Source organism: Monodon monoceros, unplaced genomic scaffold (genome assembly GCF_005190385.1).
Source record: "Monodon monoceros isolate NGI ecotype Baffin Bay Population unplaced genomic scaffold, NGI_Narwhal_1 Super_Scaffold_22, whole genome shotgun sequence".
Classification (NCBI taxonomy): Eukaryota; Metazoa; Chordata; class Mammalia; order Artiodactyla; family Monodontidae; genus Monodon; species Monodon monoceros.
The window spans coordinates 43,704,762-43,730,943 of record NW_021703779.1 but is presented as its reverse complement, the minus strand read 5'-3'; the positions used below and the strand labels follow the sequence as shown (position 1 = coordinate 43,730,943).

Here is a 26,182-nt window from a genome sequence, read left to right as displayed (position 1 = left end):
ACCTGAAGAAAGTATGCTACATTAAATAAGCCAAACAGAGAAAGACAATACTGTATGTTCTCATTTATATGTGGAATCTAAAATCGTTGGAACTCTAGAAGCAGAGAGAAGAATGGTGGTTACCAAGTGCTGAGGAGAGGGGGAAATGGGGAGATGTTGGTTAAGCGGTACAAAGTTTCAGTTATGCAGGAGGATAAGTTCTGGAGGTCTAATGTACAACAATGTGACCGTAAGTAACAATCATTTATTTTATACTAAAATTTGCTAAGAGAGAAGATCTTAAGTGCTCTAACACACATACAAAAAAAAAAAGAAGGAAAGAAAGTGGTAACTATCCTAGGTGATAAGTTAATTAGCTTGATTGTGGTGATTATTTCACTACATATGTATATCAAATCATTAAATTCAATATGTACAATTTTAATTGTCAAATATACCTCAATTTTAAAATTCAATTTAAAAAAGAAAATTAGTTTTTCTGGTGGGTAGACTAGATGAATTCAAGCATTGCTTTCAACTTGAAAAGCTTATGATTCTAAGATTTCATTAAGTAGGTGAGAAAGAAACCTCAGAGGAGTTCAGTTGCCTTGCCTGAAATCACGTAATTTATTGTGACAGAATTGAGATCTTAGCTCTCCTAACTCTAAATCCATGCTCTTGGAAAGACATCTTAAATTTTACCTAATTATCTTTTCTCTCCTCTAGTCCCCACCCCTTGTGAGTATGTGGTAGCCCGATAGGCAACTAAGTGGTACCAAGCCAGACAACTAGGCTGTATAGATCAACAAATAGATTCAAACTGGATAAATGACTCTCTAGCTCATGTGTAGCATCTCCATGGCTAGTGGTTTTCTCAGGATGAACACAATTTACACTTATTGTTCCAGCATAATTACATACTATACCTCCCCCTTTCACTGTTCAAAGTGTCCTGATTTGGATGATATGGTCACCCTACCAATGGCCAACCTGGGAGGCCCTAACATTCTGTAGTTTCCAAAACCTTGACATAACAAAGAAGTTGGCTTCAAGTTACAGTAAAACTACTAGTTTTGTTTTATCTAAACACAGCCTTTCATCAAATAAACCATCCCAAACAAGATTCTTTTAAGGAAACACATCTTTAGAAGATTTTGTGCTTTATGGGATGTTTCACTTGAGACTTTTATGCACTTTGAAAATACTTAATATTATTAAGTCCTCACACTTGAACAGTGTTTTAGAGTTTACCAAACACCTGGACTGACAAGATCTCCTTTAATGAATAGACAAATAATTAATGAACCTATCTGGGTTCTGGATTATACTGAAAGAGATTCAGGAGATGGAGAAAATAGCCTTAGCTGCTCTAAAACAGTGAAGAATCAGATTGGAGTGATGATCTCTGCATGAATGTATTAACCTATGTATTTTAGAGAGCATAAAAATCAAACATAAAACCCAACAACCACACATTAAAAGCCTTAACATTCAGAGATCAGTGGTTTGTATACATGCCACAGTTCTTCATCTGTCTTCAAAGTCAATTTTTAATCTGTGTCAATTAATAGAAAGGCCTGTAATGACATACTGTGTTAGTTTCCCAGGACTGCCATATCAAATCCACAAACTGGGTGAATTAAGATACCTCTCTCACAGTTCTGGAGTCTAGAAGTACAAAATCAATGGGTTGGCAGGACTGTGCTCTTTCTGAAGGCTCTAGAAGAGAATCCTTCTTTGCCTCTTCTTAGCTTCTGGTGATTGCAGGCATACCTTGGCTTGTAGATGCATCATTCCAATCTCTGCCTCTATTATCACATGATGTCTCTCCTGTGTCTGTCCAAATTTCCCTCTTCTACAATGAGATACCATCTCACACCGGTCATAATGGCCATCATCAAAACATCTACAAACAATAAATGCTGGAGAGGGTGTGGAGAAAAGGGAACCCTCTTGCACTGTTGGTGGGAATGTAAATTGATACAGCCACTATGGAGACCAGTATGGAGGTTCCTTAAAAAACTACAAATAGAACTGCCATATGACCCAGTGATCCCACTACTGGGCATATAACCTGAGAAAAACGTAATTCAAAGAGTTGTGTACCAAAATGTTCATTGCAGATCTATTTACAATAGCCAGGACATGGAATCAACCTAAATGTCCTTCAACAGATGAATGGATAAAGAAGATATGGCACATATATACAATGGAATATTACTCAGCCATAAAAAGAAATGAAATTGAGTTATTTTTAGTGAGGTTGGTGGACATAGAGTCTGTCATACAGAGTGAAGTAAGTCAGAAAGAGAAAAACAAATACTGTATGCGAACACATATATATGGAATCTAAAAAACAAACAAAAAAATGGTCATGAAGAACCTAGGGGCAAGACGGGAATAAAGACGCAGACCTACTAGAGAATGGACTTGAGGATACAGGGAGGGGGAAGGGTAAACTGGGACAAAGTAAGGGAGTGGCATGGACATATATACACAACCAAACATAAAATAGATAGCTAGTGGGAAGCAGCCACATAGCACAGGGAGATCAGCTCAGTGCTTTGTGACCACCTAGAGGGGTGGGATAAGGAGGGTGGGAGGGAGGGAGACGCAAGAGGGAAAAGACATGGGAACATATGTATAACTGATTCACTTTGCTATAAAGCAGAAACTAGCACACCATTGTAAAGCAATTATACTCCAATAAAGATGTTAAAAAATTTTTTTAATTTAATAAAAAGAGGGAAAGGACACCAGTCACTAATCCATTATGACAACATCTTAAATTGATTATATCTATAAAGATTCTATTTTCAAATAAGGTCACATTCACAGGTACCAGGTACTTGAACATATTTTGGCAGGGGACACAATTCAGCATACAACATGTACTCATCCAGGGTGGTATGCACCAAAGTTTTCTTATACAATAGGATGTACTTAAGGAATAAAAGTCCCACCTCCTCCACTGCTGAACCAAAGCAATTTCCATTTTATATATTTTTATATTCTGTAAATAATTGGAGCATGACATTCAATATTCCACCCAGGCAGAGTTCATCATTTCTTTCATTTGTCCTGTAGAATCTTGAACATTATAGGAGAGCTCACTTTTCACTCTACACTGGAGTCATCTGTTTAGGAAGTTGTCTCCTACAGTAGACTATGAGCTCCGTGAGGGCAAGAACTATGGATCATTCATCTCTGAATCTCCAGTGTCTAGCTTTATAGATGACATAAAGTCGCTCTTAGTAATTATTGGAGGAAAGAAGGAGGTTGGAAGGAAGGAAGGTACTTGTAAAGTTATAATCTAGTGGGAAGTAGAAAGGTGCTAGTTGCTCAGCATGTCAAAGCCAAGACTATGTCACTTCCTCAGGACTCTCCACTCTCTACTTTGATCTTCTCGGAACTTTGCCAGGGTTTCAGTATGCAAAAAATAATACAATCACAAAGTGACTCCATACTAGGTGAGCCTTTAGTGCATCAAAGTAGCTTTTCCTTCCAGAAGCTTCCTGGTCATTCCAACAGCAGCTTAGCACATAAACGGCATGCCAGAGGGGGAAGGAGGGATCAGGGAATACCATGTACAGGCTATGTTTTAGATAATGAATTCCTATAAATTGATCAAGGTTGAACACTAAATATGGCAGATCCCTCAATAGCGCTTTCTCTCTTTCCCTCTCTGTCTCTCTCTCTAGTGGACCAGTATCAGCTGGCATCAGGAAGAATATATAGTTCATTTAAAAGTCTTATGCCTTTACACACCCAACCGATTATAACATCCAGAATAAAAAGCTGAATGCATATGCTTATGTCTACATTCCAGAGGAAGGCAGAGAAGGAAGAGATCAGACATTCACAGGAATTATAGAAAAGGTGGAAGTGTCCTGTGGAATGCACACCCAGAACAAATTTGGAAGTTTTTGGTGCCCACTCCTCCCCTTCCCCTTTTAGCCCCAAAACTAGTTTCTGGTATGCCCTGTGCCAGCCCCACAGTCATGAGAGTCAGGCTGTGATAAACAAATGTAGCATTTATAGGGAGGTTAATAGTAAATGTCAAATTGAATACCATGAAAGAGGACACCAAACAGAATGCCATTCCATGAGGGCAGAGACTTTATCTTGTTCATCAGTGCCTTGAAAAGTGCCAAGCACATAGCAGTTACTCAGTAAAAATTTAATGAATTTTGAATAAATTAAATTGATTAACCAGGAAATTGCTATAGGCAGTCAGAGCATGTTATTCAGAAAAGAATACTGGGACCAGAAGCCTCTGAAATGAAACTGTTGTCCCAGCAATGCAATGCTCTCCTCACTTGGCAGCAGCAGGTCCAGGAAGGGTAATGTATATCTCCAGGAGGCAGCTAAAGCCTGACAAGCATTCCTTAGCCTAGAGTCGGAGCCCTGCCTCCTCCCTTTCTTGCCTGGCAAGAGGGCTTGGATATCACTGCATTTCCTACTCACAACCTCCTTTTGCTGACTACTCAAAGAGGGCCAAGGCCAAGACTAACAGAACTAATTTTGCTTAGGCTAAACCAATGAAATGGTTTAGCCAAGGAGTATAAAGATCATCACTCCTGCCTTCAGTCCCTGTTCCAGGATCTACCACCCCCTCATTCCTTTTCCCTTTTTAAAACCACTGGGAAAAAACAGAGATGGGAGATTTGTTAAGCATTGGCTCAACTTTGATTCTTCCTCTTCACATGCTCTGACACCTTATGTAGCTGGCCATTTCAGCCTTAGCATTCAGATCTTCTGGCCTTCCCTAATCCGTCTCTGTGGTTAACTCTCTATTCTTTCTTCTCTTTGATTTATTTTAGATACCTGCAGCAGAAAACAACCCTTTTCTTGTTGGAATGCACTATTGGTACTCAAGCCACAGTCCCCGGACCCAGCACTGCAATGTTTGTCGAGGGACCATTCCTGCCTTATCTCGAAATGTTATCATCTGTGAAGGTACATTTCTGATTCCTTTAGGAAGTGGAGGTCAATGGGTGGAGATGGGTGTGAAGGAGCTCATGAGGCTTTAGTATCATTGACTCACACTAGGTCACTGATTCTAGTGTAAGGTTAACCCTGACACTTAACAGACAGGGGAAAGGAGACGGGAGGAAACTGGCATGAGGGGGAATTCTCATTAATCAAAAGGGAGGGTTGGGTCTGGGAGGATTGGACAGTGCAGTCACAGGTTTGGAAAAATAGAAATCACCTCATTCTTACCATCAATTTCAATTCAAGTCAGGTAATAGAAAATTTGGCTGGGAAGAATACAAAGAAACTGAAATATATGGAAAATAAGCCTTTGGAGTTAAGTCACAACTACTTAGATGCATCTAGGTTCTAACTTTTAGAGCAGCTTAGGGAAGGAAGTTAGAATCTTCATTGTCACCAGATTCACATCCATCTTTTTTTCTTCCTCTTTCACAGTGTGCAAAGTAAAGTCTCACAGATTATGTGCTTTAAGAGCAAGCAAAGATTGCAAATGGAATACATTATCCATTACTGATGACCTCCTCATGCCTGCAGATGAAGTAGTGAGTACCAGCCATGCTTTCTCATAATCACCCTTTTCCATCTCTCCTTCAGTCACGACACACAGGGGGAGGAAGACTTCTTCCTGTTTCCAGACAACCCAAGTAGGCTTCATTCCCAGGCTTATGATCCAACAAATCTAGAAGAATGAAAGCCTCCCCCGCAGCTCCCACCTGTCATTTGTCACTAGCATGGGAGTGGGGAGGGAAGGATGATGGGAAACTTCCTTGGGGTTGTCTAGTGTCCTCCATGGGGTAGTATAGTTATTCCAGCTGGCCCTTCCTCTCCTTATATCTCTAACTTCTACCTCTTGTCTCTTTTTATCCTTCAGAAAACTATGCCTCATCAGTGGGTAGAAGGAAACATATCTGTCAGTTCTCAGTGCGCAGTATGTCACAAGAACTGTGGCAGTTATCAGAGACTTCAAGATTTCCGGTGTCTCTGGTGTAATTCTACGGTAAGACGCTTCTCATCTCTTTGATACTTAGAGAGCTGACTTCTAGAGAAGGGGTGGGTTGGAGTTTGATTGCGCCTACACATAGATAGAAATCTCAGAGACCCTTACCCCAAAATAGATTATACAGATTCCATAGTATAGAGCTCAGTATCCTGCCTTTCCAGAATTAGCTATGGAATCTTTGAGAGAAAGACTTAATACTCCCTCTTATCTTTGAAGGTGAGGACTACTAGCAAATGGGAAGAGCTGAATTCTCTTATGACAGCAGGGGCAATTAAAAAGTTAGTTCTGAGTATACCCTTAAGAAACCACCTCCTTTCCTCATTCACCATTTCCTAGGAAATTGCAATCTTTGTTAATTAATAATGGTTAATAATATTAGCACATTATTATTGCCACTATGTATTGAGTGTTTTATATACATGATCTCATAAAATCCTTACAACAACCCTAAACCAGGTCTTGTTGTTCCCACTTACAGAAGAGAGGAAAATGAGGTTCAGAAAAGTGAAGTGATTTGCTCAAGGTCATGAAGCCAGTAAGAAAAAGAGTCTTGATTCATACATAATTGTGTAAAAACTGTGCTCTTAACTACAACATTACCATGCCTTTAAACCAGTGGTTCTCAACTGGGGGTATATTCCCCCACCCACAGGACACATTTGACAATGTCTGGAGATATTTTTTTATCTAATGATATTCTGATGGAATTTTTTTATTTATCAAGGTATAGTTGATTTACAATATTATGTAAGTTTTAGGTGTACAACATAGTGATTCACAATTTTTAAAGATTATACTCTATTTATATATATTATAAAATATTGGCTATATTCCCTGTGCTGTACTGTATATCCTTGTAGCTTATTTATTTTATGCATAATAATTTGTACCTCTTAATCCCCTACCCCTATCTTATACCTCCCCCAAACTAGTAAATACTAGTTTGTTCTCTATACCTGTGAGTATATATTTTTTGTTATATTAACTAGTTTTCTTTATTTTTTAGATTTCATATATAAGTGATAACATACAATATTTGTCTTTCTCTGTCTGACTTATTTCTCTTAGGATAATACCCTCCAGGTCCATCCATGTTGTTGCAGATGGCAAATTTTCACTCTTATTTATGGCTGAGTAGTATTCCATTGTGTGTGTGTGTGTGTGTGTGTGTGTGTGTGTATGACACTTGTTCTTTATCCATTCATCTGTTGATAGACACTAAGGTTGCTTCCATATCTTCACTATTACGAAGAATGCTGCTATGAACATTGGGGTGCACGTATCTTTTTGAATTAGTGTTTTCTTTTTCTTCAGATGTATACCCAGAAGCAGAATTGCTGGATCATGTGGTAGCTCTATTTTTAGTTTTCTGAGGAACGTCCATACCGTTCTTCATAGTGGCTGCACTAAATAACATTCCCAAAAACAGTGTAGGAGGGTTCACTTTTCTCTACATCCTCTCCAGCATTTATTATTTGTAGATATTTTGGTGATGGCCATTCTGACTGGTGTGAGGTGATGCCTCGTTGCAGTTTTCATGTGCATTTCCCTGATGATTAGCAATGTTGAACATCTTTTCATGTTCCTGTTGGCATTCTGTATGTCTCCTTTGGAAAAAAAAGTCTATTTAGGCCTTCTGCCCACTATAAAAATATTTTTTCATTTTATATTGGAGCTTAATTGATTAACAGTGTTGTGTTAGTTTCAGGGATACAGCAAAGTGGTTCAGTTATTCATATAGATGTATCTATTCTTTTTCAAATTCTTTTCCCATTTAGGTTATTACAGAATATTGAGCAGCATTCCCTGTTCTATACAGTAGGTCCTTTTTGGTTTTCTATTTCAAATACAGCAGTGTGTACATGTCAATCCCAAACTCCCAGTCTATCTCTCCCCCCGACTCTTCCCCACTGGTAACCATGAGTTCGTTCTCTAAGTCTGTGAATCTGTTTCTATTTTGTAAACAAATTCATTTGTATCACTTTTTTTAGATTCCGCACATAAGAGATATCATATGATATTTGTCTTCCACTGTCTGACTTACTTCACTTAGTATGATAATCTCCGGGTCCATCCATGTTGCCTCAAAAGGCATTATTTCATTCTTTTTAATGGCTGAGTAATATTCCACTGTATATATGTACCACATCTTCCTTATCCATTCATCTGTCGATGGACATTTAGGTTGCTTCCATGTCTTGGCTATTGTAAACAGCACTGCAATGAACATTGGGGTACATGTATCCTTTTAAACCATGTTTTTCTACAGATATATGCCCAGGAGCAGGATTGCAGGATCATAGGATTCCTCTACTTTTAGTTTTTTAAGGCACATCCATAATGTTCTCCATAGTGGCTCTATCAATTTACATTCCCACCAACAGTGCAAGAGGGTTCCCTTTTCTCCACACCCTCTCCAGCATTTATTGTTTGTAGATGTTTTGATGATGGCCATTCTGACTGGTGTGAGGTGATACCTCATTGGAGTTTTGATTTGCATTTCTCTAATGATTAGTGATGTTGAGCATCCTTTCATGTACTTGTTGGCAATCTGTATATCTTCTTTGGAAAAATGTCTATTTAAGTTTTCTGCCAATTTTTGGATTGAGTTGTTTGTTTTTTTGATATTGAGCTGAATGAGATGCTTGTAAATTTTGGAAATTAATCCTTTGTCAGTTGCTTCTTTTGCAAATATTTTCTCCCATTCTGAGGGTTGTCCTTTCATCTTGTTTATGGTTTCCATTGCTGTGCAAAAGCTTTTAAGTTTCGTCACATCCCACTTGTTTAATTTTTTTTTATTTCCATTTCTCTAGGAGGTGGGTCAAAAAGGATCTTGCTATGATGTATGTCACAGAGTGTTCTGCGCATGTTTTCCTCTAAGAGTTTGATAGTGTCTGGCCTTATATTTAGGTCTTTAATACATTTTGAGTTTATTTTTGTGAATGGTGTTATGGAGTGTTCTCATTTCATTCTTTTCCATGTAGCTGTCCAGTTTTCCCAGCACCACTTATTGAAGAGGCTGTCTTTTCTCCATTGTATATTCTTGCCTCCTTTGGCAAAGATAAGGTGACTGTATGTGCATGGGTTTATCTCTGGGCTTTCTATCCTGTTCCATTGTTCTATATTTCTGTTTCTGTGGCAGTACCATATTGTCTTGATTACTGTAGCTTTGTAGTATAATCTGAAGTCAGGCAGCCTGATTCCTCCAGATCCATTTCTCTTTCTCAAGATTGCTTTGGCTATTCGGGGTCTTATGTGTTTCCATACCAATTGTAAAATTTTTTGTTCTAATTCTGTGAAAAATGTCACTGGTAGTTTGATAGAGATTGCACTGAATCTGTAGATTGCTTTGGGAAGTATAGTCATTTTCACATGTTGATTCTTCCTATCCAAGAACATGATATATCTCTCCACCTGTTTGTTCATCTTTAATTTCTTTCATCAGTGTTTTATAGTTTTCTGCATACAGGCCTTTGGTCTCCTTAGGTAGTTTTATTCCTAGGTGTTTTATTCTTTTTATTGCAATGGTAAGTGAGAGGGTTTCCTTAATTTCTCTTTCAGATTTTTCACCATTAGTGTATAGGAATGCCAGAGACTTCTGTGCACTAATTTTGTATCCTGCTACTCTACCAAATTCATTGATTAGCTCTACTAGTTTTCTGATAGCATCTTTAGGATTTTCTATGTGTAGTATCATGTGATCTGCAAACAGTGACTGTTTTACTTCTTCTTTTCCGATTTGGATTCCTTTTATTTTTTTTTTCTTCTCTGATTGCCGTGGCTAAAATGTCCAAAACTATGGTGAATAATAGTGATGACAGTGGGCAACCTTGTCTTGTTCCTGACCTTAGTGGAAATGGTTTCAGTTTTTCACCACTGAGAATGATGTTGGCTGTGGATTTCTCATATATGGCCTTTATTATGTTGAGGTAAGTTCCCTCTATGTCTACTTTCTGTAGAGTTTTTATCATAAATGGGTGTTGAATTTTGTTGAAAGCTTTGTCTGCACCTACTGAGATGATCATATGGTTTTTCTCCTTCAATTTGTTAACATGGTGTATCACGTTGATTGATTTGCGTATATTGAAGAATCCTTGCTTTCCTGGAATAAACCCCACTTGATCATGGTGTATTATCCTTTTAATGTGCTGTTGGGTTCTGTTTGCTAGTATTTTGTTGAGGATTTTTGCATCTATGTTCATCAGTGATATTGGCATGTAGTTTTCTTTCTTTGTGACATCCTTGTCTGGTTTTGGTATCAGAGTGATGGTGGCCTCGTAGAATGAGTTTGGGAGTGTTCCTGCCTCTGCTATATTTTGGAAGAGTTTGCGAAGGATAGGTGTTCGCTCGTCTCTAAATGTTTGGTAGAATTCTCCTGTGAAGGCATCTAGTCCTGAGCTTTTGCTTGTTGGAAGATTTTTACTCACAGTTTCAATTTCAGTGCTTGTGATTGGTCTGTTCATATTTTCTATTTCTTCCTGATTCAGTCTTGGCAGGTTATGCATTTCTAAGAATTTGTCCATTTCTTCCAGGTGGTACATTGTATTGGCATAGAGTTGCTTGTAGTAATCTCTCATGATCTTTTGTATTTCTGCAGTGTCAGTTTTTACTTCTCCTTTTTCATTTCTAATTCTATTGATTTGAGTCTTCTCCCTTTTTTTCTTGAGGAGTCTGGCTAATGGTTTATCAAATGTGTTTATCTTCTCAAAGAACCAGCTTTTAGTTTTATTGATCTTTGCTATCATTTTGTTCATTTCTTTTTCATTTATTTCTGATCTAATCTTTATGATTTCTTTCCTTCTGCTAACTTTGGAGTTTTTTTGTTCTTCTTTCTCTAATTGCTTTAGGTGTAAGGTTAGGTTGTTTATTCGAGATGTTTTCTGTTTCTTAAGGTAGGATTGTATTGCTATAAACTTCCCTCTTAGAACTGCTTTTGCTGCATCCCATAGATTTTGGGTCATCGTGTCTCCATTGTGATTTGTTTCTAGGTATTTTTTGATTCCCTCTTTGATGTCTTCAGTGATCACTTCGTTATAAGTAGTGTATTGTTTATTATTTTTTTACATCTGTATTGGAGTATAATTGCTTTAAAATTGTGTGTCAGTTTCTGATTTATAACAAGTGAATCAGTTATACATATACATATGTTCCCATATCTCTTCGCTCTTGCGTCTCCCTCCCTCCCACCCTCCCTCTCCCATCCCTCTAGGTGGTCACAAAGCACCGAGTTGATCTCCCTGTGCTATGCAGCTGCTTCCCACTAGCTATCTATTTTACGTTTGGCAGTGTATATATGTCCATGCCACTCTCTCACTTTGGCACAGCTCACCCTTCCCCCTCCCCATATCCTCGAGGCCATTCTCTAGTAGGTCTGTGTCTTTATTCCCATCTTACCTGTAGGTTCTTCATGACATTTTTTTTCTTAGATTCCATATGTATCTGTTAGCATACAGTATTTGTTTTTCTCTTTCTGACTGACTTCACTCTGTATGACAGACTCTAGATCCATCCACCTCAGTACAAATAACCCAATTTCATTTCTTTTTATGGCTGAGTAATATTCCATTGTATATATGTGCCACTTCTTCTTTATCCATTAGTGTATTGTTTAGCCTCCATGTGTTTGTGTTTTTTTACAGATCTTTTCCTGTAATTGATATCTAGTCTCATAGCGCTGTGGTCGGAAAAGATACTTGATACGATTTCAGTTTTCTTAAAGTTACCAAGGCTTGATTTGTGACCCAAGATATGATCTATCCTGGAGAATGTTCCATGAGCACTTGAGAAAAATGTTTATTCTGCTGTTTTTGGATGGAGTGTCCTATAAATATTAGTTAAGTCCATCTTATTTAATGTATCATTTAAAGCTTGTGTTTCCTTATTTATTTTCATTTTGGATGATCAGTCCATTGGTGAAAGTGGGGTGTTAAAGTCCCCTACTATGAATGTGTTACTGTCGATTTCCCCTTTTATGGCTGTTAGCATTTGCCTTATGTATTGCGGTGCTCCTATGTTGGGTGCATAAATATTTACAACTGTTATATCTTCTTCTTGGATCGATCCCTTGATCATTATGTAGTGTCCTTCTTTGTCTCTTGTAATAGTCTTTATTTTAATGTCTGTTTTGTCTGATACGAGAAGTGCTACTCCAGCTTTTTTTGGTTTCCATTTGCATGGTATATCTTTTAACATCTCCTCACTTTCAGTCTGTATGTGTCCCTAGGTCTGAAGTGGGTCTCTTGTAGACAGCATATATATGGTTCTTGTTTTTGTATCCGTTCAGCCAATCTGTTTCTTTTGGTGGGACCATTTAATCCATTTACATTTAAGGTAATTATCAGTATGTATGTTCCTATTACCATTTTATTCATTGTTTTGGGTCTGTTATTGTAGATCTTTTCCTTCTCTTGTGTGTCTTGCCTAGAGAAGTTCCTTTAGCATTTGTTGTAAAGCTGGTTTGGTGGTGCTGAACTCTCTCAGCTTTTGCTTGTCTGTAGAGTTTTTAATTTCTCCATCAAATCTGAATGAGATCCTAGCTGGATAGAGTAATCTTGGTTGTAGGTTTTTCTCCTTCATCACTTTAAATATGTCCTGCCAGTCCCTTCTGGCTTGCAGAGTTTCTGCTGAAAGATCAGCCCTTAACCTTATGTGGATTCTCTTGTGTGTTATTTGTTGTTTTTCCCTTGCTGCTTTTAATATGTTTTCTTTGTATTTAATTTTTGACAGTTTGATTACTGTGTCTTGGCATGTTTCTCCTTGGATTTTTCCTGTATGGGACTCTCTGTGCTTCCTGGAGTTGATTAACTATTTCCTTTCCCATATTAGGGAAGTTTTCAACTATAATCTCTTCAAATATTTTCTCAGTCCCTTTCTTTTCCTCTTCTTCTCCTGGGACCCTTATAATTCGAATGTTGGTGCATTTAATGTTGTCCCAGAGGTCTCTGAGACTGTCCTCAGTTCTTTTCATTCTTTTTTCTTTATTCTGCTCTGCAGTAGTTATTTCCACTATTTTATCTTCCAGGTCATTTGTCCATTCTTCTGCCTCAGTTATTCTGCTATTGATCCCCTCTAGAGTATTTTTAATTTCATTTATTGTGTTGTTCATCATTGCTCGTTTCACCTTTAGTTCTTCTAGGTCCTTGTTAAATGTTTCTTGAATTTTCTCTGTTCTATTTCCAAGATTTTGGGTCATCTTTACTATCAGTGTCCTGAATTATTTTTTCAGGTAGACTGCCTATTTCCTCTTCATTTGTTAGGTCTGGTGGGGTTTTATCTTGCTCCTTCATCTGCTGTGTGTTTTTCTGTCTTCTCATTTTGCTTATTTTACTGTGTTTGGGGTCTCCTTTTTGCAGGCTGCAGGTTCGTAGTTCCCGTTGTTTTTGGTGTCTGTCCCCAGTGGCTAAAGTTGGTTCAGTGGGTTGTGTAGGCTTCCTGGTGGAAGGGACTAGTGCCTGTGTTCTGGTGGATGAGGCTGGATCTTGTCTTTCTGGTGGGCAGGTCCACATCTGGTGGTGTATTTTTGCGGTGTCTGTGGCCTTATTGTGATTTTAAGCAGCCTCTCTGCTAATGGGTGGGGTTGTGTTCCTGCCTTGCTAGTTTTTTGGCATTGTGTGTCCAGCACTGTAGCTTGCTGGTCGTTGAGTGAAGCTGGGTGTTTGTGTTGAAATGGAGATCTCTGGGAGATTTCCACCGTTTGATATTACGTGGAACTGGGAGGTCTCTTGTGGACCGGTATCCTGAAGTTGGCTCTCCCACCTCTGAGGCACAGCACTGACTCCTGGCTGCAGCACCAAGAGCCTTTAATCCACACGGCTCAGAATAAAAGTGAGAAAAAGTAGAAAGAAAGAAAGAAAGAAAGAATGAGGATAAAATGAAATTAAATAAAGTAAGATAAAATAAAATAAAGTTATTAAAATAAAAAATAATTATTAAGAAAAAAAATTTTTTAATGTAAGAAAAAATACAGATGGACAGAACCCTAGGACAAATGATGAAAGCAAAGCTATACAGACAAAATCTCAAACAGAAGAATACACATACACACTCATAAAAAGAGGAAAAGGGGAAAAAATAATAAATCTTGCTCTCAAAGTCCACCTCCTCAATTTGGGATTATTCGTTGTCTGTTCAGTTATTCCACCAATGCAGGGTACATCAAGTTGATTGTGGAGATTTAATCTGCTGCTCCTGAGGCTGCTGGGAGAAATTTCCCTTTCTCTTTTTTCGCACTGTTGCCAGGGCTCAGCTTTGGATATGGCCATGGCTCTGCGTGTAGGTCGCTGGAGGGCATCTGTTCTTCGCTCAGACAGGACGGGGTTAAAGGAGCAGCTTATTCAGGGGCTCTGGCTCACTCAGGCCGGGGGGAGGGAGGGGTACGGATGTAGGGCGAGCCTGTGGCTACAGAGGCTGACGGGACCGTTGCACCAGCCTAAGGCACGCTGTGCATTCTCCTGGCGAAGTTGTCCCTGGATCCCGGGACCCTGGCAGTGGCGGGCTGCACAGGCTCCCCGGAACGGAGGTGTGGATAGTGACCTGTGCTCGCACACAGGCTTCTTGGTGGCAGCAGCAGCAGACTTAGGGTCTCATGCCTGTCTCTGAAGTCCGCACTGTTAGCCGCAGCTCACGCCCATCTCTGGAGCTTCTTTATGCAGCGCTCTTAATCCCCTCTCCTCGCGCACCAGGAAACAAAGAGGGAAGAAAAAGTCTTTTGCCTCTTCGGCAGGTCCAGACTTTTTCCTGGACTCCCTCCCATCTAGCCGTGGTGCACTAACCCCCTGTAGGCTGTGTTCACGCTGCCAGTCCTCTCCCTGCACTCTGTCCGAAGCCCAAACCTCAGCTCCCAGCCCCGCCCACCCCGGCGCGTGAGCAGATAAGCCTCTTGGGCTGGTGAGTGCCAGTCGGAACCGATCCTCTGGGCGGGAATCTCTCTGCTTTGCCCTCCGCACCCCTTTTGCTGTGCTCTCCTCCGCGGCTCCGAAGCTTTCCCCCTCCTCCACCCACCGTCTCTGCCCACGAAGGGGCTTCCTAGTGTGTGGAAACCTTTCCTCCTTCACAGCTCCCTCCCACTGGTGCAGGTCCTGCCCCTATTCTTTTGTCTCTGTTTATTCTTTTTTATTTCGCCCTACCCAGGTAGGTGGGGATTTTCTTGCCTTTTGCAGGTCTGAGGTCTTCTGCCAGCGTTCAGTAGGTGTTCTGTAGGAGCTGTTCCACGTGTAGATGTATTTCTGATGTATCTGTGGGGAGGAAGGTGATCTCCGCATCTTACTCTTCCGCCATCTTCCCCCTCTCCTAGGTATTTTTTGATACTATTTTAAACAAGATCTTTTTTTGCTTTCTCTTTCTACTATTTCAATATTCGTGTATAGAAATGCAACAGATTTCTGTGTATTAATCTCATATCCTAGTACTTTGCTGACATGATTTATTAGTTTAATAGTTTTTGTGTGGAGACTTTAGTGTTCTCTATATAGAGTATAATGTCATCTGCAAATAATGACAGTTTTACCCCTTCCCTTCCAATCTGGATACCTTTTATTTCTTTTTCTTGTCTCAATGCTGTGGCCAGAACTTCTAATACTATCTTAAATAGAAGTGGTGAGAGTGGCCATACTTGTCTTATTCCTGAATTTGGCAGGAAGGCTTTCAGCTTTTCTCCATTGAGTATTAAGTTTGCTGTGAGTTGGCTATAAACAGCCTTTATTATATTGAGATATGTTCCCTCTATACCCACTTTGATGAGAATTGTTATGTTGAATTTTGTCAAATGCTTTTTATGCATCTATTGAGATGATCATGTGGTATTTGTGTTTCTTTTTGTTAATGTGCTGTATCACATTGATTTTTTTAAACATCTTTATTGGAGTATAATTGCTTTACAATGGTGTGTTAGGTTCTGCTTTATAACAAAGTGAATCAGTTATACATATACATATGTTCCCATATCTCTTCCCTTTTGCATCTCCCTCCCTCCCACTCTCCCTATCCCACCCCTCTAGGTGGTCACAAAGCACCGAGCTGATCTCCGTGTGCTATGTGGCTGCTTCCCACTAGCTATCTATTTTATGTTTGGTAGTGTATATATGTCCATGCCACTCTCTCACTTTTGCACAGCTTACCCTTCCCTCTCCCCATATCCTCAAGTCCATTCTCTGACACAAGTCTGTGTCTTTATTCCCATCTTACCCCTAGGTTCTTCATGACCTTTTTTTTTCTTAGATTCCATATATATGTGTTAGCATACGGTATTTGTCTTTCTCTTTCTGACTTATTTCACTCTGTATGACAGACTCTAGGTCCATCCACCTCAGTACAAATAACCCAATTTCATTTCTTTTTCTGGCTGAGTAATATTCCATTGTATATATGTGCCACATCTTTATCCATTCACCCAATGATGCACACTTAGGTTGCTTCCATCTCCTGGCTATTGTAAATAGAGCTGCAATGAACATTTTGGTACATGACTCTTTTTGAATTATGGTTTTCTCAGGGTATATGCCCAGTAGTGAGATTGCTGGGTCGTATGGTAGTTCTATTTTTAGTTTTTTAAGGAACCTCCATACTGTTCTCCATAGTGGCTGTATCAGTTTACATTCCCACCAGCAGTGCAAGAGGGTTCCCTTTTCTCCACACCCTCTCCAGCATTTATTGTTTCTAGATTTTTTGATGATGGCCATTCTGACCGGTGTGAGATGATATCTCATTGTAGTTTTTATTTGCATTTCTCTAATGATTAATGATGTTGAGCATTCTTTCATGTGTTTGTTGGCAATCTGTATATCTTCTTTGCAGAAATGTCTAATTAGGTCTTCTGCCCAGTTTTGGATTGGGTTGTTTTTTGTTTTGTTTTGTTTTGTTTGTTTGTTTGTTTTTGTGGTACATGGGTCTCTCACTGTTGTGGCCTCTGCCGTTGCAGAGCACAGGCTCCGGACATGCAGGCTCAGCAACCATGGCTCACGGGCCCAGCCGCTCTGCGGCATGTGGGATCTTCCCCATCTGGGGCACGAACCCATATCCCCTGCATCAGCAGGCAGACTCTCAACCACTGCACCACCAGGGAAGCCCTGGGTTGTTTGTTTTTTTGTTATTGAGCTGCATGAGCTGCTTGTAAATTTTGGAGATTAATCCTTTGTCAATTGCTTCATTTGCAAATATTTTCTCGCATTCTGAGGGTTGTCTTTTGCTCTTATTTATGGTTTCCTTTGCTGTGCAAAAGCTTTGAAGTTTCATTAGGTCCCATTTGTTTATTTTTGTTTTTATTTCCATTTCTCTAGGAGGTGGGTCAAAAAGGATCTTGCTGTGATTTATGTCATAGAGTGTTCTGCCTATGTTTTCCTCTAGGAGTTTGATAGTTACTGGCCTTACATTTAGGTCTTTAATCCATTTTGAGCTTAGTTTAGTGTATGGCGTTAGGAAGTGATCTAATCTCATACTTTTACATGTACCTGTCCAGTTTTCCCAGCACCACTTATTGAAGAGGCTGTCTTTTCTCCACTTTATATTCTTGCCTCCTTTATCAAAGATAAGGTGACCATATGTGTGTGGGTTTATCTCTAGGCTTTCTATCCTGTTCCATTGAGAACTCCATCTCAACACCAAGACCCAGAGAACTCCATCTCAACACATTGATTGATTTGCGTATGTTGCACCACTCTTGTGACCCTGGAATGAATACAAATTTATTGTCATGTATGATCCTTTTTATGTATTGTAAGATTTGGTTTTCTAATATTTGGTTGAGGCTTTTTGCACCTACATTCATCAAAGATATTGGCTCATGATTTTCTTTTTTGTAGTGTTTTGTCTGGTTTTTGTACCAGGGTAATGGTGGCCTTATAGACTGAATTTGGGAGTGTTCCCTCTTCTTCAATATTTTGGAATAGTTTGAGAATATAGGTGTTAACTCTTCTCTAAATGTTTGGTAGAATTCACTTGTGAAGCTATCTGTTCCTGAACTTTTTGTTTTTGAGAGTAATGTTTTATTACTGATTCAATTTCATTACTAGTAAGTGGTCTATTCATATTTTCTATTTCTTCCTGGCTCAGTCTTGGGAAATTGTACATTTCTAGGAATTTGTCCATTTCTTCTACATTGTCATATAATTGTTCATAGGAGTCTCTTATGATCCTTTGTATTTCTGTGCTGTCAGTTGTAAATTCTCCTTTTTCATTTCTGATTTTATCTACTTGGACACTCTCCTTTTCTTTTTTAGTCTGGCTAAAGTTTTATCAATTTTATCTTTTAAAAGAACCAGCTTTTAGTTTCATTTATCTTTTCCATTTTTTAGTTTCTCTTTCATGTATTTCTTCTCTGATCTTTCTCATTTATATCCTTCTACTAACTTTGGGTTATGTTTGTTTTTCTTTTTCTAGCTCCTTTAGGTGTAAAGTTAGATTGTTTATATGAGATTTTTCCTCTTTCCTGGGGCAGCCTTGTATCACTATAAACTTCACCCTTAGAACTGCTTGTGCTGCATCCCATAGATTTTGCATCATTGTGTTTTCATTTTCATTTGTCTCCAGGTATTTTTTAATTTCCTCTTTGATTTTTTCAGTGATCCATTGGTCGTTTAATAGTATAATATTTAGTTTCCACATGTTTAAGTATTTTGCAGTTTTTTCTCATAGTTGATTTCTAGTCTCATAGTATTGTGGTTGGAAAAGATGTTTGATATAATTTCAATTTTCTAAAATATACTGAGATTTCTTTTTCAGTCTAACATGTGATCTATTCTGGAGAATTTTCCATGTGCAGTTGAAAATAATTTATTTTCTGCTGCTTTTGAATGGAATTTATATATGTATATATATATCCATTTTGTCTGATTTGTTAAGGACAGCATTTCCTCATTGGTTTTCTATTTTCTATCTGGATGATCTCTTCATTGATGTAAGTGGGTTGTTAAAAACCCCTCCTATTATTGTAAATTTCTCCCTTCATGCCTGCTAATATTTGCTTCATGTATTTATTTGCTCTTATGTTGAGTGTATATATATTTTCAATTATTATATCTTCTTCTTGGATTGATTCCTATATCATTACATAATGTCCTTCTTTGTCTCTTGTTACAGTCTTTGTTGTAAACTCTATTTTGTCTGATATAAGTATTGATACCCTGGCTTTCTTTTAATTTTCATTTTCATTGGATAGTGTTTTCCATCCTCTCACTTTCGGTCTGTGTGTGTCTTTAGATCTGAAGTGAGTTTCTTGTAGGTGCATATATATGTGCCTTGTTTTTGTATCCCTTCAGCCACTCTGTATATTCTGTTTGGAGCAGTTAGTCCATTTAAACTTAAAGTGATTATTGATAGGTATGTACTTATTGCTATTTTGTTAATTGTTTTAGGGTTGTGTTTTGTAGTTCATTTTGTTCCTTTCTTCTTCTTTTGCTCCCTTCCCTTGTGATTTGAAGACTATCTTTAGTGTTATGTTTGGATTCCTTTCTCTTTTTTGTATGTATCTATTATAGATTTTTGGTTTGAGGGTACCATAGGTTTAGATATAGCTGTGTGTGTGTGTGTGTGTGTGTGTGTGTGTGTGTGTGTGTGTGTATTATATATATATATATATATAATTATTTTGGTTTTGATCTCTTAAGCACATATGCATTTTAACAACCCTGTATTCCACCATTCAAGTTTGCTCTTTTTGACATCAGATTTTACATTTTTTGTTTTGTTTATCCCTTAACTGCTTATTGTGGATATATATGGTTTTCCTACTTTTGTCTTTTAACCTTCCTACTACCCTTATACATCATTAATACTACCTTTACTAGATATTTGCCTTTACCAATGAGATTTTTCCTTTTGTGATTTTCATATCTCTAGTTGTAGCCTTGTCTGCTTACAGAAGTCCCTTCAACGTTTCTTGTAAAGGTGGTTTTGTGATGCTGAACTCTTAGCTTTTGCTTATCTGTAACCCTTTTGATCTCTCCATCAAATCCAAATAAAATCCTGGCCAGGTAGAAAATCCTTGGTTGTAGGTTTCCTCCTTTCATCACTTTAAACATATTGTGCCACTCCCTTCTGGCCTGCAGTTTCTGCTGAAAAGTCAGCTGATAGGCTTATGGGAGTTCCCTTGTATGTAACTTGTTGCTTTTCCCTTGCTGCTTTTAATATTCCCTCTTATCTTTAATTTTTCCATTTTAATTACAATGTGTCTTGGTGTGGTCCTCTTGAGGTCAAGCTTGTTTGGGACTCTCTGTGAATCCTCAACTTGGATATTTGTTTCCTTTCCCAGGTTAGGGAAGTTTTCAGCTATTATGTCTTCAGATAAGTTCTTTGCCTCTTTCTCTCTTTTTCCTTCTGAGACCCCTATAATGTGAATGTTACTACACTTGATGTTGTTTCAGAGGTTTCTTAAACTGTCCTCATTTCTTTTTATTCATTTTTCTTTATTCTGTTCAGCTTCAGTGATTTCCACTCCTCTGTCTTCCAAATTGCTGATATGTTCCTCTGTATCACTTAGGCTACTGCTGATTCCTTCTAGTGTATTTTTTATTTCAGTTATTGTTTTCTTCTTCATCTCTGTTTGGTTCTTCTCTATGTTGTGTAACTCTTTGTTGAATACTTCTAACTTTTCACTCTGTTCATCCAATCTTTTCCTGAGTTCATTGAACATCTTTATGTCATTACCTTGAACTCTTTATTGTGTAGGTTGCTTACTTCCACTTCATTTAGTTCTTTTTCCTGGATTTTATCTTGTTCCTTCATTTTGAGTATGTTCCTCTGTCACCTTATTTTGCCTAAAATTTGCTGTTTTTATTTCTATGTATTCGTAGGTTGGTTATATTTTCCGACCTTAGAGAGCTGGCCTTTTGTAGGAGACATCTTATGTGTCCCAGCAGTGCACTCTGCTCTGGTCATCAGAACTATATGCTCTAGGGTTGTCCCCTATGTGGGCTTCATGGGTCTTTCTGTTGTGGTGTGCTGACTGCTGTGGGTGGTCTGGTAGGCTGGTTGGCACCTGGTCTGGTTGGTTGCCAGGCCTCACCTTGTGTGCAGACTGCCAGTTGCAGGTGGGTGGGACCAGGTCATGAAGCAGCTGGCTATCAAGCCATTTTGGGGGGGGCAGGGCTAGTGCTGGCCTACTGGTCAGCAAAGCTGGGTTCTGTGGTGGTAGGTTGCAGGACCAGTGGTCCTTGGTCTAGTGTTGGCTTGCTAGTAGGCAGGGCTGCTTCCTGACACAGCTGACTGCAGCATCTGGGGTGTCCCAAAGCTGGTGTCAGTGTGCTGAGTGTGGCTGTATCCCAGGGTGATTGTCTGAGGGGTCCAAGGTGTCTCAGAGCTGGTGTTGGTCCGCTGTTGGGCAGGGCTGAGGCTCAAGGGGTTCTGGGGCTAGTGCCAGTTCACTTTTTGGTATATCCATGTCCCAGGGCCTTGGGGGTCCTGGAGTTGGTGTGTTGACCTCCTTGTTGGGCAGAGTTGGGGCCCAGGGTGCCCTGGGGCTGGTGTGTGCCCACTCGTTGGTGAGGCTGCTCCCAGTGCTGGACCACTGATTTGAAGGACCAGTTCTGGGGTCTCTGGATGCAGGGCCCTGATTTTCCTGGAGTTGGTGCTGGTCCATTGGTGGTGAGACTGGGTCCCTATGGCTAGCTGTGAGGGCCCCTATGGAGTCCAGTGGCTAGGTCCAGTGCACTGGTGTGTGGGGCCGGGTCCTGGGCCCCCTGATGTAAGGGTTGGATCACAGGGTGGCTGTGGGCTCAGGAGGTCTTAATGCAGCCCCCCTGCTTTTGGGTGGGGCAGTGTCCATGCCTGACTAGCTATTTCTTCTGAAGCATCTCAGTACTGGTGCCAAGAGGCTGACAGTTGGGGCTACGTCTCTGTGCTAATAAGCTGGAATGAAGATGCCAAAATGGCCCTTGCCAGCACCAGTGTCCATGTGGTATAACACACTCCCAATAATGGGTGCTGCCAGTGTCTATGTCCCCAGCGTGAGTTCCAGTTGACCCTCTCTGGGAGGATCTCTAAGATCAGCAGGTGGGTCTGACCCAGGATGCTTTCAAACTACCACTTCTGACTTCATTCCCAGAGCATGTGAGATTTTATGTGCACCCTTTAAGAGTGGAGTCTCTTTCCCCACATTCCTCTGGCTCTCCCAAAAATTGCTGCTGGCCTTCAAAGCCAAACTGTCTGGGGGCTTGTCTTCCTGCTGCAGGACCCCTGGGCTTGGGAGCCCAATGAGGGGCTGAGGCCCTTTGCTCTATGGGGAGAACCTCTACAGTTATAATTATCCTCCCACTTGTGGGTCACCCACACAGGGATATGGCTCTCGACTGTACTGCGTCTCCACTCCCCTAACCATTTCATTGTGGTTCCTTCTTTATCTCTTTAATTGTAACACTTTCATGCTAACCTTCTGGTCTTTCTAATCAATAATTGCTCTGTAAGTAGTTCTAATTTCTAGTGTGCCTGTTCAAGGAGGCAAGCTCAGGGTGTTCCTTCTCTGCCATCTTGACCAATCCCGACTGTTGATGACACAATTTTATATAGAGAAAACCATAAAGACTCCACCAAAAAACTGTTAGCATTAAAATAAATTCTGTAAAGTTGTAGGATTCAAAATCAATATACATTTAGGTCGCTTCCATGTCTTGGCTATTGTAAACAGTGCTGCAATGAACATTGGGGTGCATGTATCTTTTTGAATTATTGTTTTCTCTGAGTATATGCCCAGGAGTGCAATTGCTGGGTAATAGGGCAGCTTTATTTTTAGTTTTCTAAGATACCTCCATACTGTTCTCTGTAGTGGCTGTACCAATTTACATTCCGACAAAAAGTATAAGAGGGTTCCCGTTTCTCCACACCCACTCCAGCATTTATTGTTTATAGATATTTTAATGATGCCCAATCTGACTGGTGTGAAGTGATATCTCATTGTAGTTTTGATTTATATTTCCCTAATAATTATCAATGTTGAGCATCTTTTCATGTGCCTCCTGGCCACCTGTATGTCTTCTTTGGGGAAATGTCTATTTAGGTTTTCTGCCCATTTTTCAATTGGGTTGTTTGTTTCTTTTGTTTGTTTGTTTTGTTTTGTTTTGCTGTATGCGGGCCTCTCACTGTTGTGGCCTCTCCCGTTGCGGAGCACAGGCTCCGGACGCGCAGGCTCAGCGGCCATGGTGCACGGGCCCAGCTGCTCCGCGGCATGTGGGATCTTCACAGACTGGGGCATGAACCCATGTCCCCTGCATTGGCAGGCAGATTCTCAACCACTGTGCCACTAGGGAAGCCCTGTTTTTTTGATATTGAGCCTCATGAGCTGTTTGTAAATTTTGGAGAGTAATCCCTTGTCAGTTGCATTGTTTGCAAGTATTTTCTCCCATTCTGTGGGTTTTCATTTCATTTTGTCTATGGTTTCTTTTGCTGTGCAAAAGCTTTAGAGTTTAATTAGGTGCCATTCCTTTATTTTTGATTTTATTTCCATTAATCTGGGAGACAGCTAGAAAAAGATATTGCTGCAATTTATGTCAAAGAGTGTTCTGCCTATGATTTCCTCTAAGAGTTTTGGTTGTTTTTTAATTGTATTTTTATTTTTTTAACATCTTTATTGGAGTATAATTGCTTTACAATGTTGAATTAGTTTCTGCTGTATAACAAAGTGAATCAGCTATACGTATACATATATCCTCATAACCCCTCCCTCTTGAGTCTCCCTCCCACCCTCCCTATCCCACCCCTCTAGGTGGTTGCAAAGCACAGAGCTGATCTCGCTGTGCTATGTGGCTGCTTCCCACTAGCTATCTGTTTTACGTTTGGTAGTGTATATATGTCAATACCACTCCCTCACTTCATCCCAGCTTACGCTCCCCCCTCCCCGTGTACTCAAGTCCATTCTCTATGTCTGCGTCTTTATTCCTGTCCTGCCCCTAGGTTCTTCAGAACCTTTTTTTTTTCCTGATTCCATATATAGGTGTTAGCATACAGTCTTTGTTTTTCTGTTTCTGATTTACTTCACTCTGTATGATAGATTCTAGGTCCATCCACCTCACTAAAAATAACTCAATTTTGTTTCTTTTTATGGCTGAATAATATTCCATTGTATATATGTGCCACATATTCTTTATCCATTCATCTGTCAGTGGACACTTAGCTTGCTTCCATGTCCTGGCTGTTGTAAATGGTGCTGCAATGAACATTGTGGTACATGACTCTTTTTGAATTATGGTTTTCTCAGGGTATATGCCCAGTAGTGGGATTGCTGGGTCATATGGTAGTTCTATTTGTAGTTTTTTAAGGAACCTCCATACTGTTCTCCAGAGTAGCTGTATCAATTTACATTCCCACCACCAGTGCAAGAGGGTTCCCTTTTCTCCACACCCTCTCCAGCATTTATTGTTTGTAGATTTTTTGATGATGACAATTCTGACTGGTGTGAGGTGATACCTCATTATAGTTTTGATTTGCATTTCTCTAATGATTACTGATGTTGAGCATTCTTTCATGTGTTTGTTGGCAATCTGCATATCTTCTTTGGAGAAATGTCTATTTAGGTCTTCTGCCCATTTATGGATTGGGTTGTTTGTTTTTTTGATATTAAGCTGCATGAGATGCTTGTAAATTTTGGAAATTAACCCTTTGTCAGTTGCTTCGATTGCAAATATTTTCTCCCATTCTGAGGGTTGTCTTTTCATCTTGTTTATGGTTGCTTTTGCTGTGCAAAAGCTTTGAAGTTTCATTAGGGCCCATTTGTTTATTTTTGTTTCCATTTCTCTAGGAGGTGGGTCAAAAAGGATCTTGCTATGATGTATGTCATAGAGCGTTCTGCCAATGTTTTCCTCTAAGAGTTTTATAGTTTCTGGCCTTACATTTAGGTCTTTAATCCATTTTGAGTTTATTTTTGTGTATGGTGTTAAGGAGTGTTCTAATTTCATTCTTTTACATGTAGCTGTCCAGTTTTCCCAGCACCACTTATTGAAGAGGCTGTCCTTTCTCCACTGTACATTCCTGCCTCCTTTATCAAAGATAAGGTGACCATATGTGTATGGGTTTATCTCTAGGCTTTCTATCCTGTTCCATTGATCTATATTTCTGTTTTTGTGCCAGTACCGTACTGTCTTGATTACTGTAGCTTTGTAGTATAATCTGAAGTCAGGGAGCCTGATTCCTCCAACTCCATTTTTCTTTCTCAAGATTGCTTTGGGTATTCAGAGTCTTTTGTGTTTCCATACAAATTGTGAAAGTTTTTGTTCTAATTCTGTGAAAAAATGCCATTGGTAGTTTGATAGGTATTGCATTTAATCTGTAGATTGCTTTGGGGAATACAGCCATTTTCACAATGTTCATTCTTCCAATCCAAGAATATGGTATATCTCTCCATCTGTTTTTTTCATCTTTAATTTCTTTCATCAGTGTCTTATAGTTTTCTATAAGGTCTTTTGTCTCCTTAGGCAGGTTTATTCGTAGGTATTTTATTCTTTTCGTTGCAATGGTAAATGGGAGTGTTTCCATAAATTCTCTTTCAGATTTTTCATCATTAGTGTATAGGAATGCAGGAGATTTCTGTGCATTAATTTTGTATCCTGCTACTTTACCAAATTCATTGATTAGCTCTAGTAGTTTTCTGGTAGCATCTTTAGGATTCTCTATGTATAGTATCATGTCATCTGCACACAGTGACAGTTTTACTTCTCCTTTTCTGATTTGGATTCCTTTTGTTTCTTTTTCTTTTCTGATTGCTGTGGCTAAAACTTCCAAAACTCTGTTGAAAAATAATGGTGAGAGTGCGCAACCTTATCTTGTTCCTTATCTTAGTGGAAATGGTTTCTGTTTTTCACCATTGATCCTCTAAAACTTTTATAGTGTCCAGTCTTACATTTAGGTCTTTAATCCATTTTGAGTTTTTGTGTATGGTGTTAAGGAATGTTGTAATTTCATTTTTTTACATGTAGCTGTGCAGTTTTCCCAGCACTGTGTTTTGAAGAGACTGTCCTTCCTCCATTGTATAGTCTTTCTTTATTATAGATTAATTGATTGTATGAGTGTGGACTTATTTCTGGACTCTCTGTTCTGTTCCATTAATCTATGCATCTTGTTTTTGTGCCAGTACCATACTGTTTTGAATTCTATAGCTATGTGGTATACTTTCAAGTATGGGAGTGTGACACCTGTAGTTTTGTTCTTCTCTCTCAAGATTGCTTTGGCTATTTGGAGCCTTTTGTGTTTTCATTAAAAATTATATTTATTTTTTCTAGTTCTGTGAAAAGT

The 26,182-nt window shown here is 39.3% G+C and overlaps 1 protein-coding gene across 1 annotated transcript in view; it reads left to right on the top strand.

The window, feature by feature from the left end:
* Nucleotides 1-26,182, top strand: part of DGKK (diacylglycerol kinase kappa) — a 160,317-nt gene that overhangs the window by 85,439 nt on the left and 48,696 nt on the right. Inside the window, exons 7-9 of the mRNA XM_029240177.1 lie at nucleotides 4,803-4,938; nucleotides 5,410-5,513; nucleotides 5,846-5,971. Coding sequence (XP_029096010.1) covers nucleotides 4,803-4,938; nucleotides 5,410-5,513; nucleotides 5,846-5,971 — 366 coding nt within the window. The remainder of the gene's footprint in view (nucleotides 1-4,802; nucleotides 4,939-5,409; nucleotides 5,514-5,845; nucleotides 5,972-26,182) is intronic.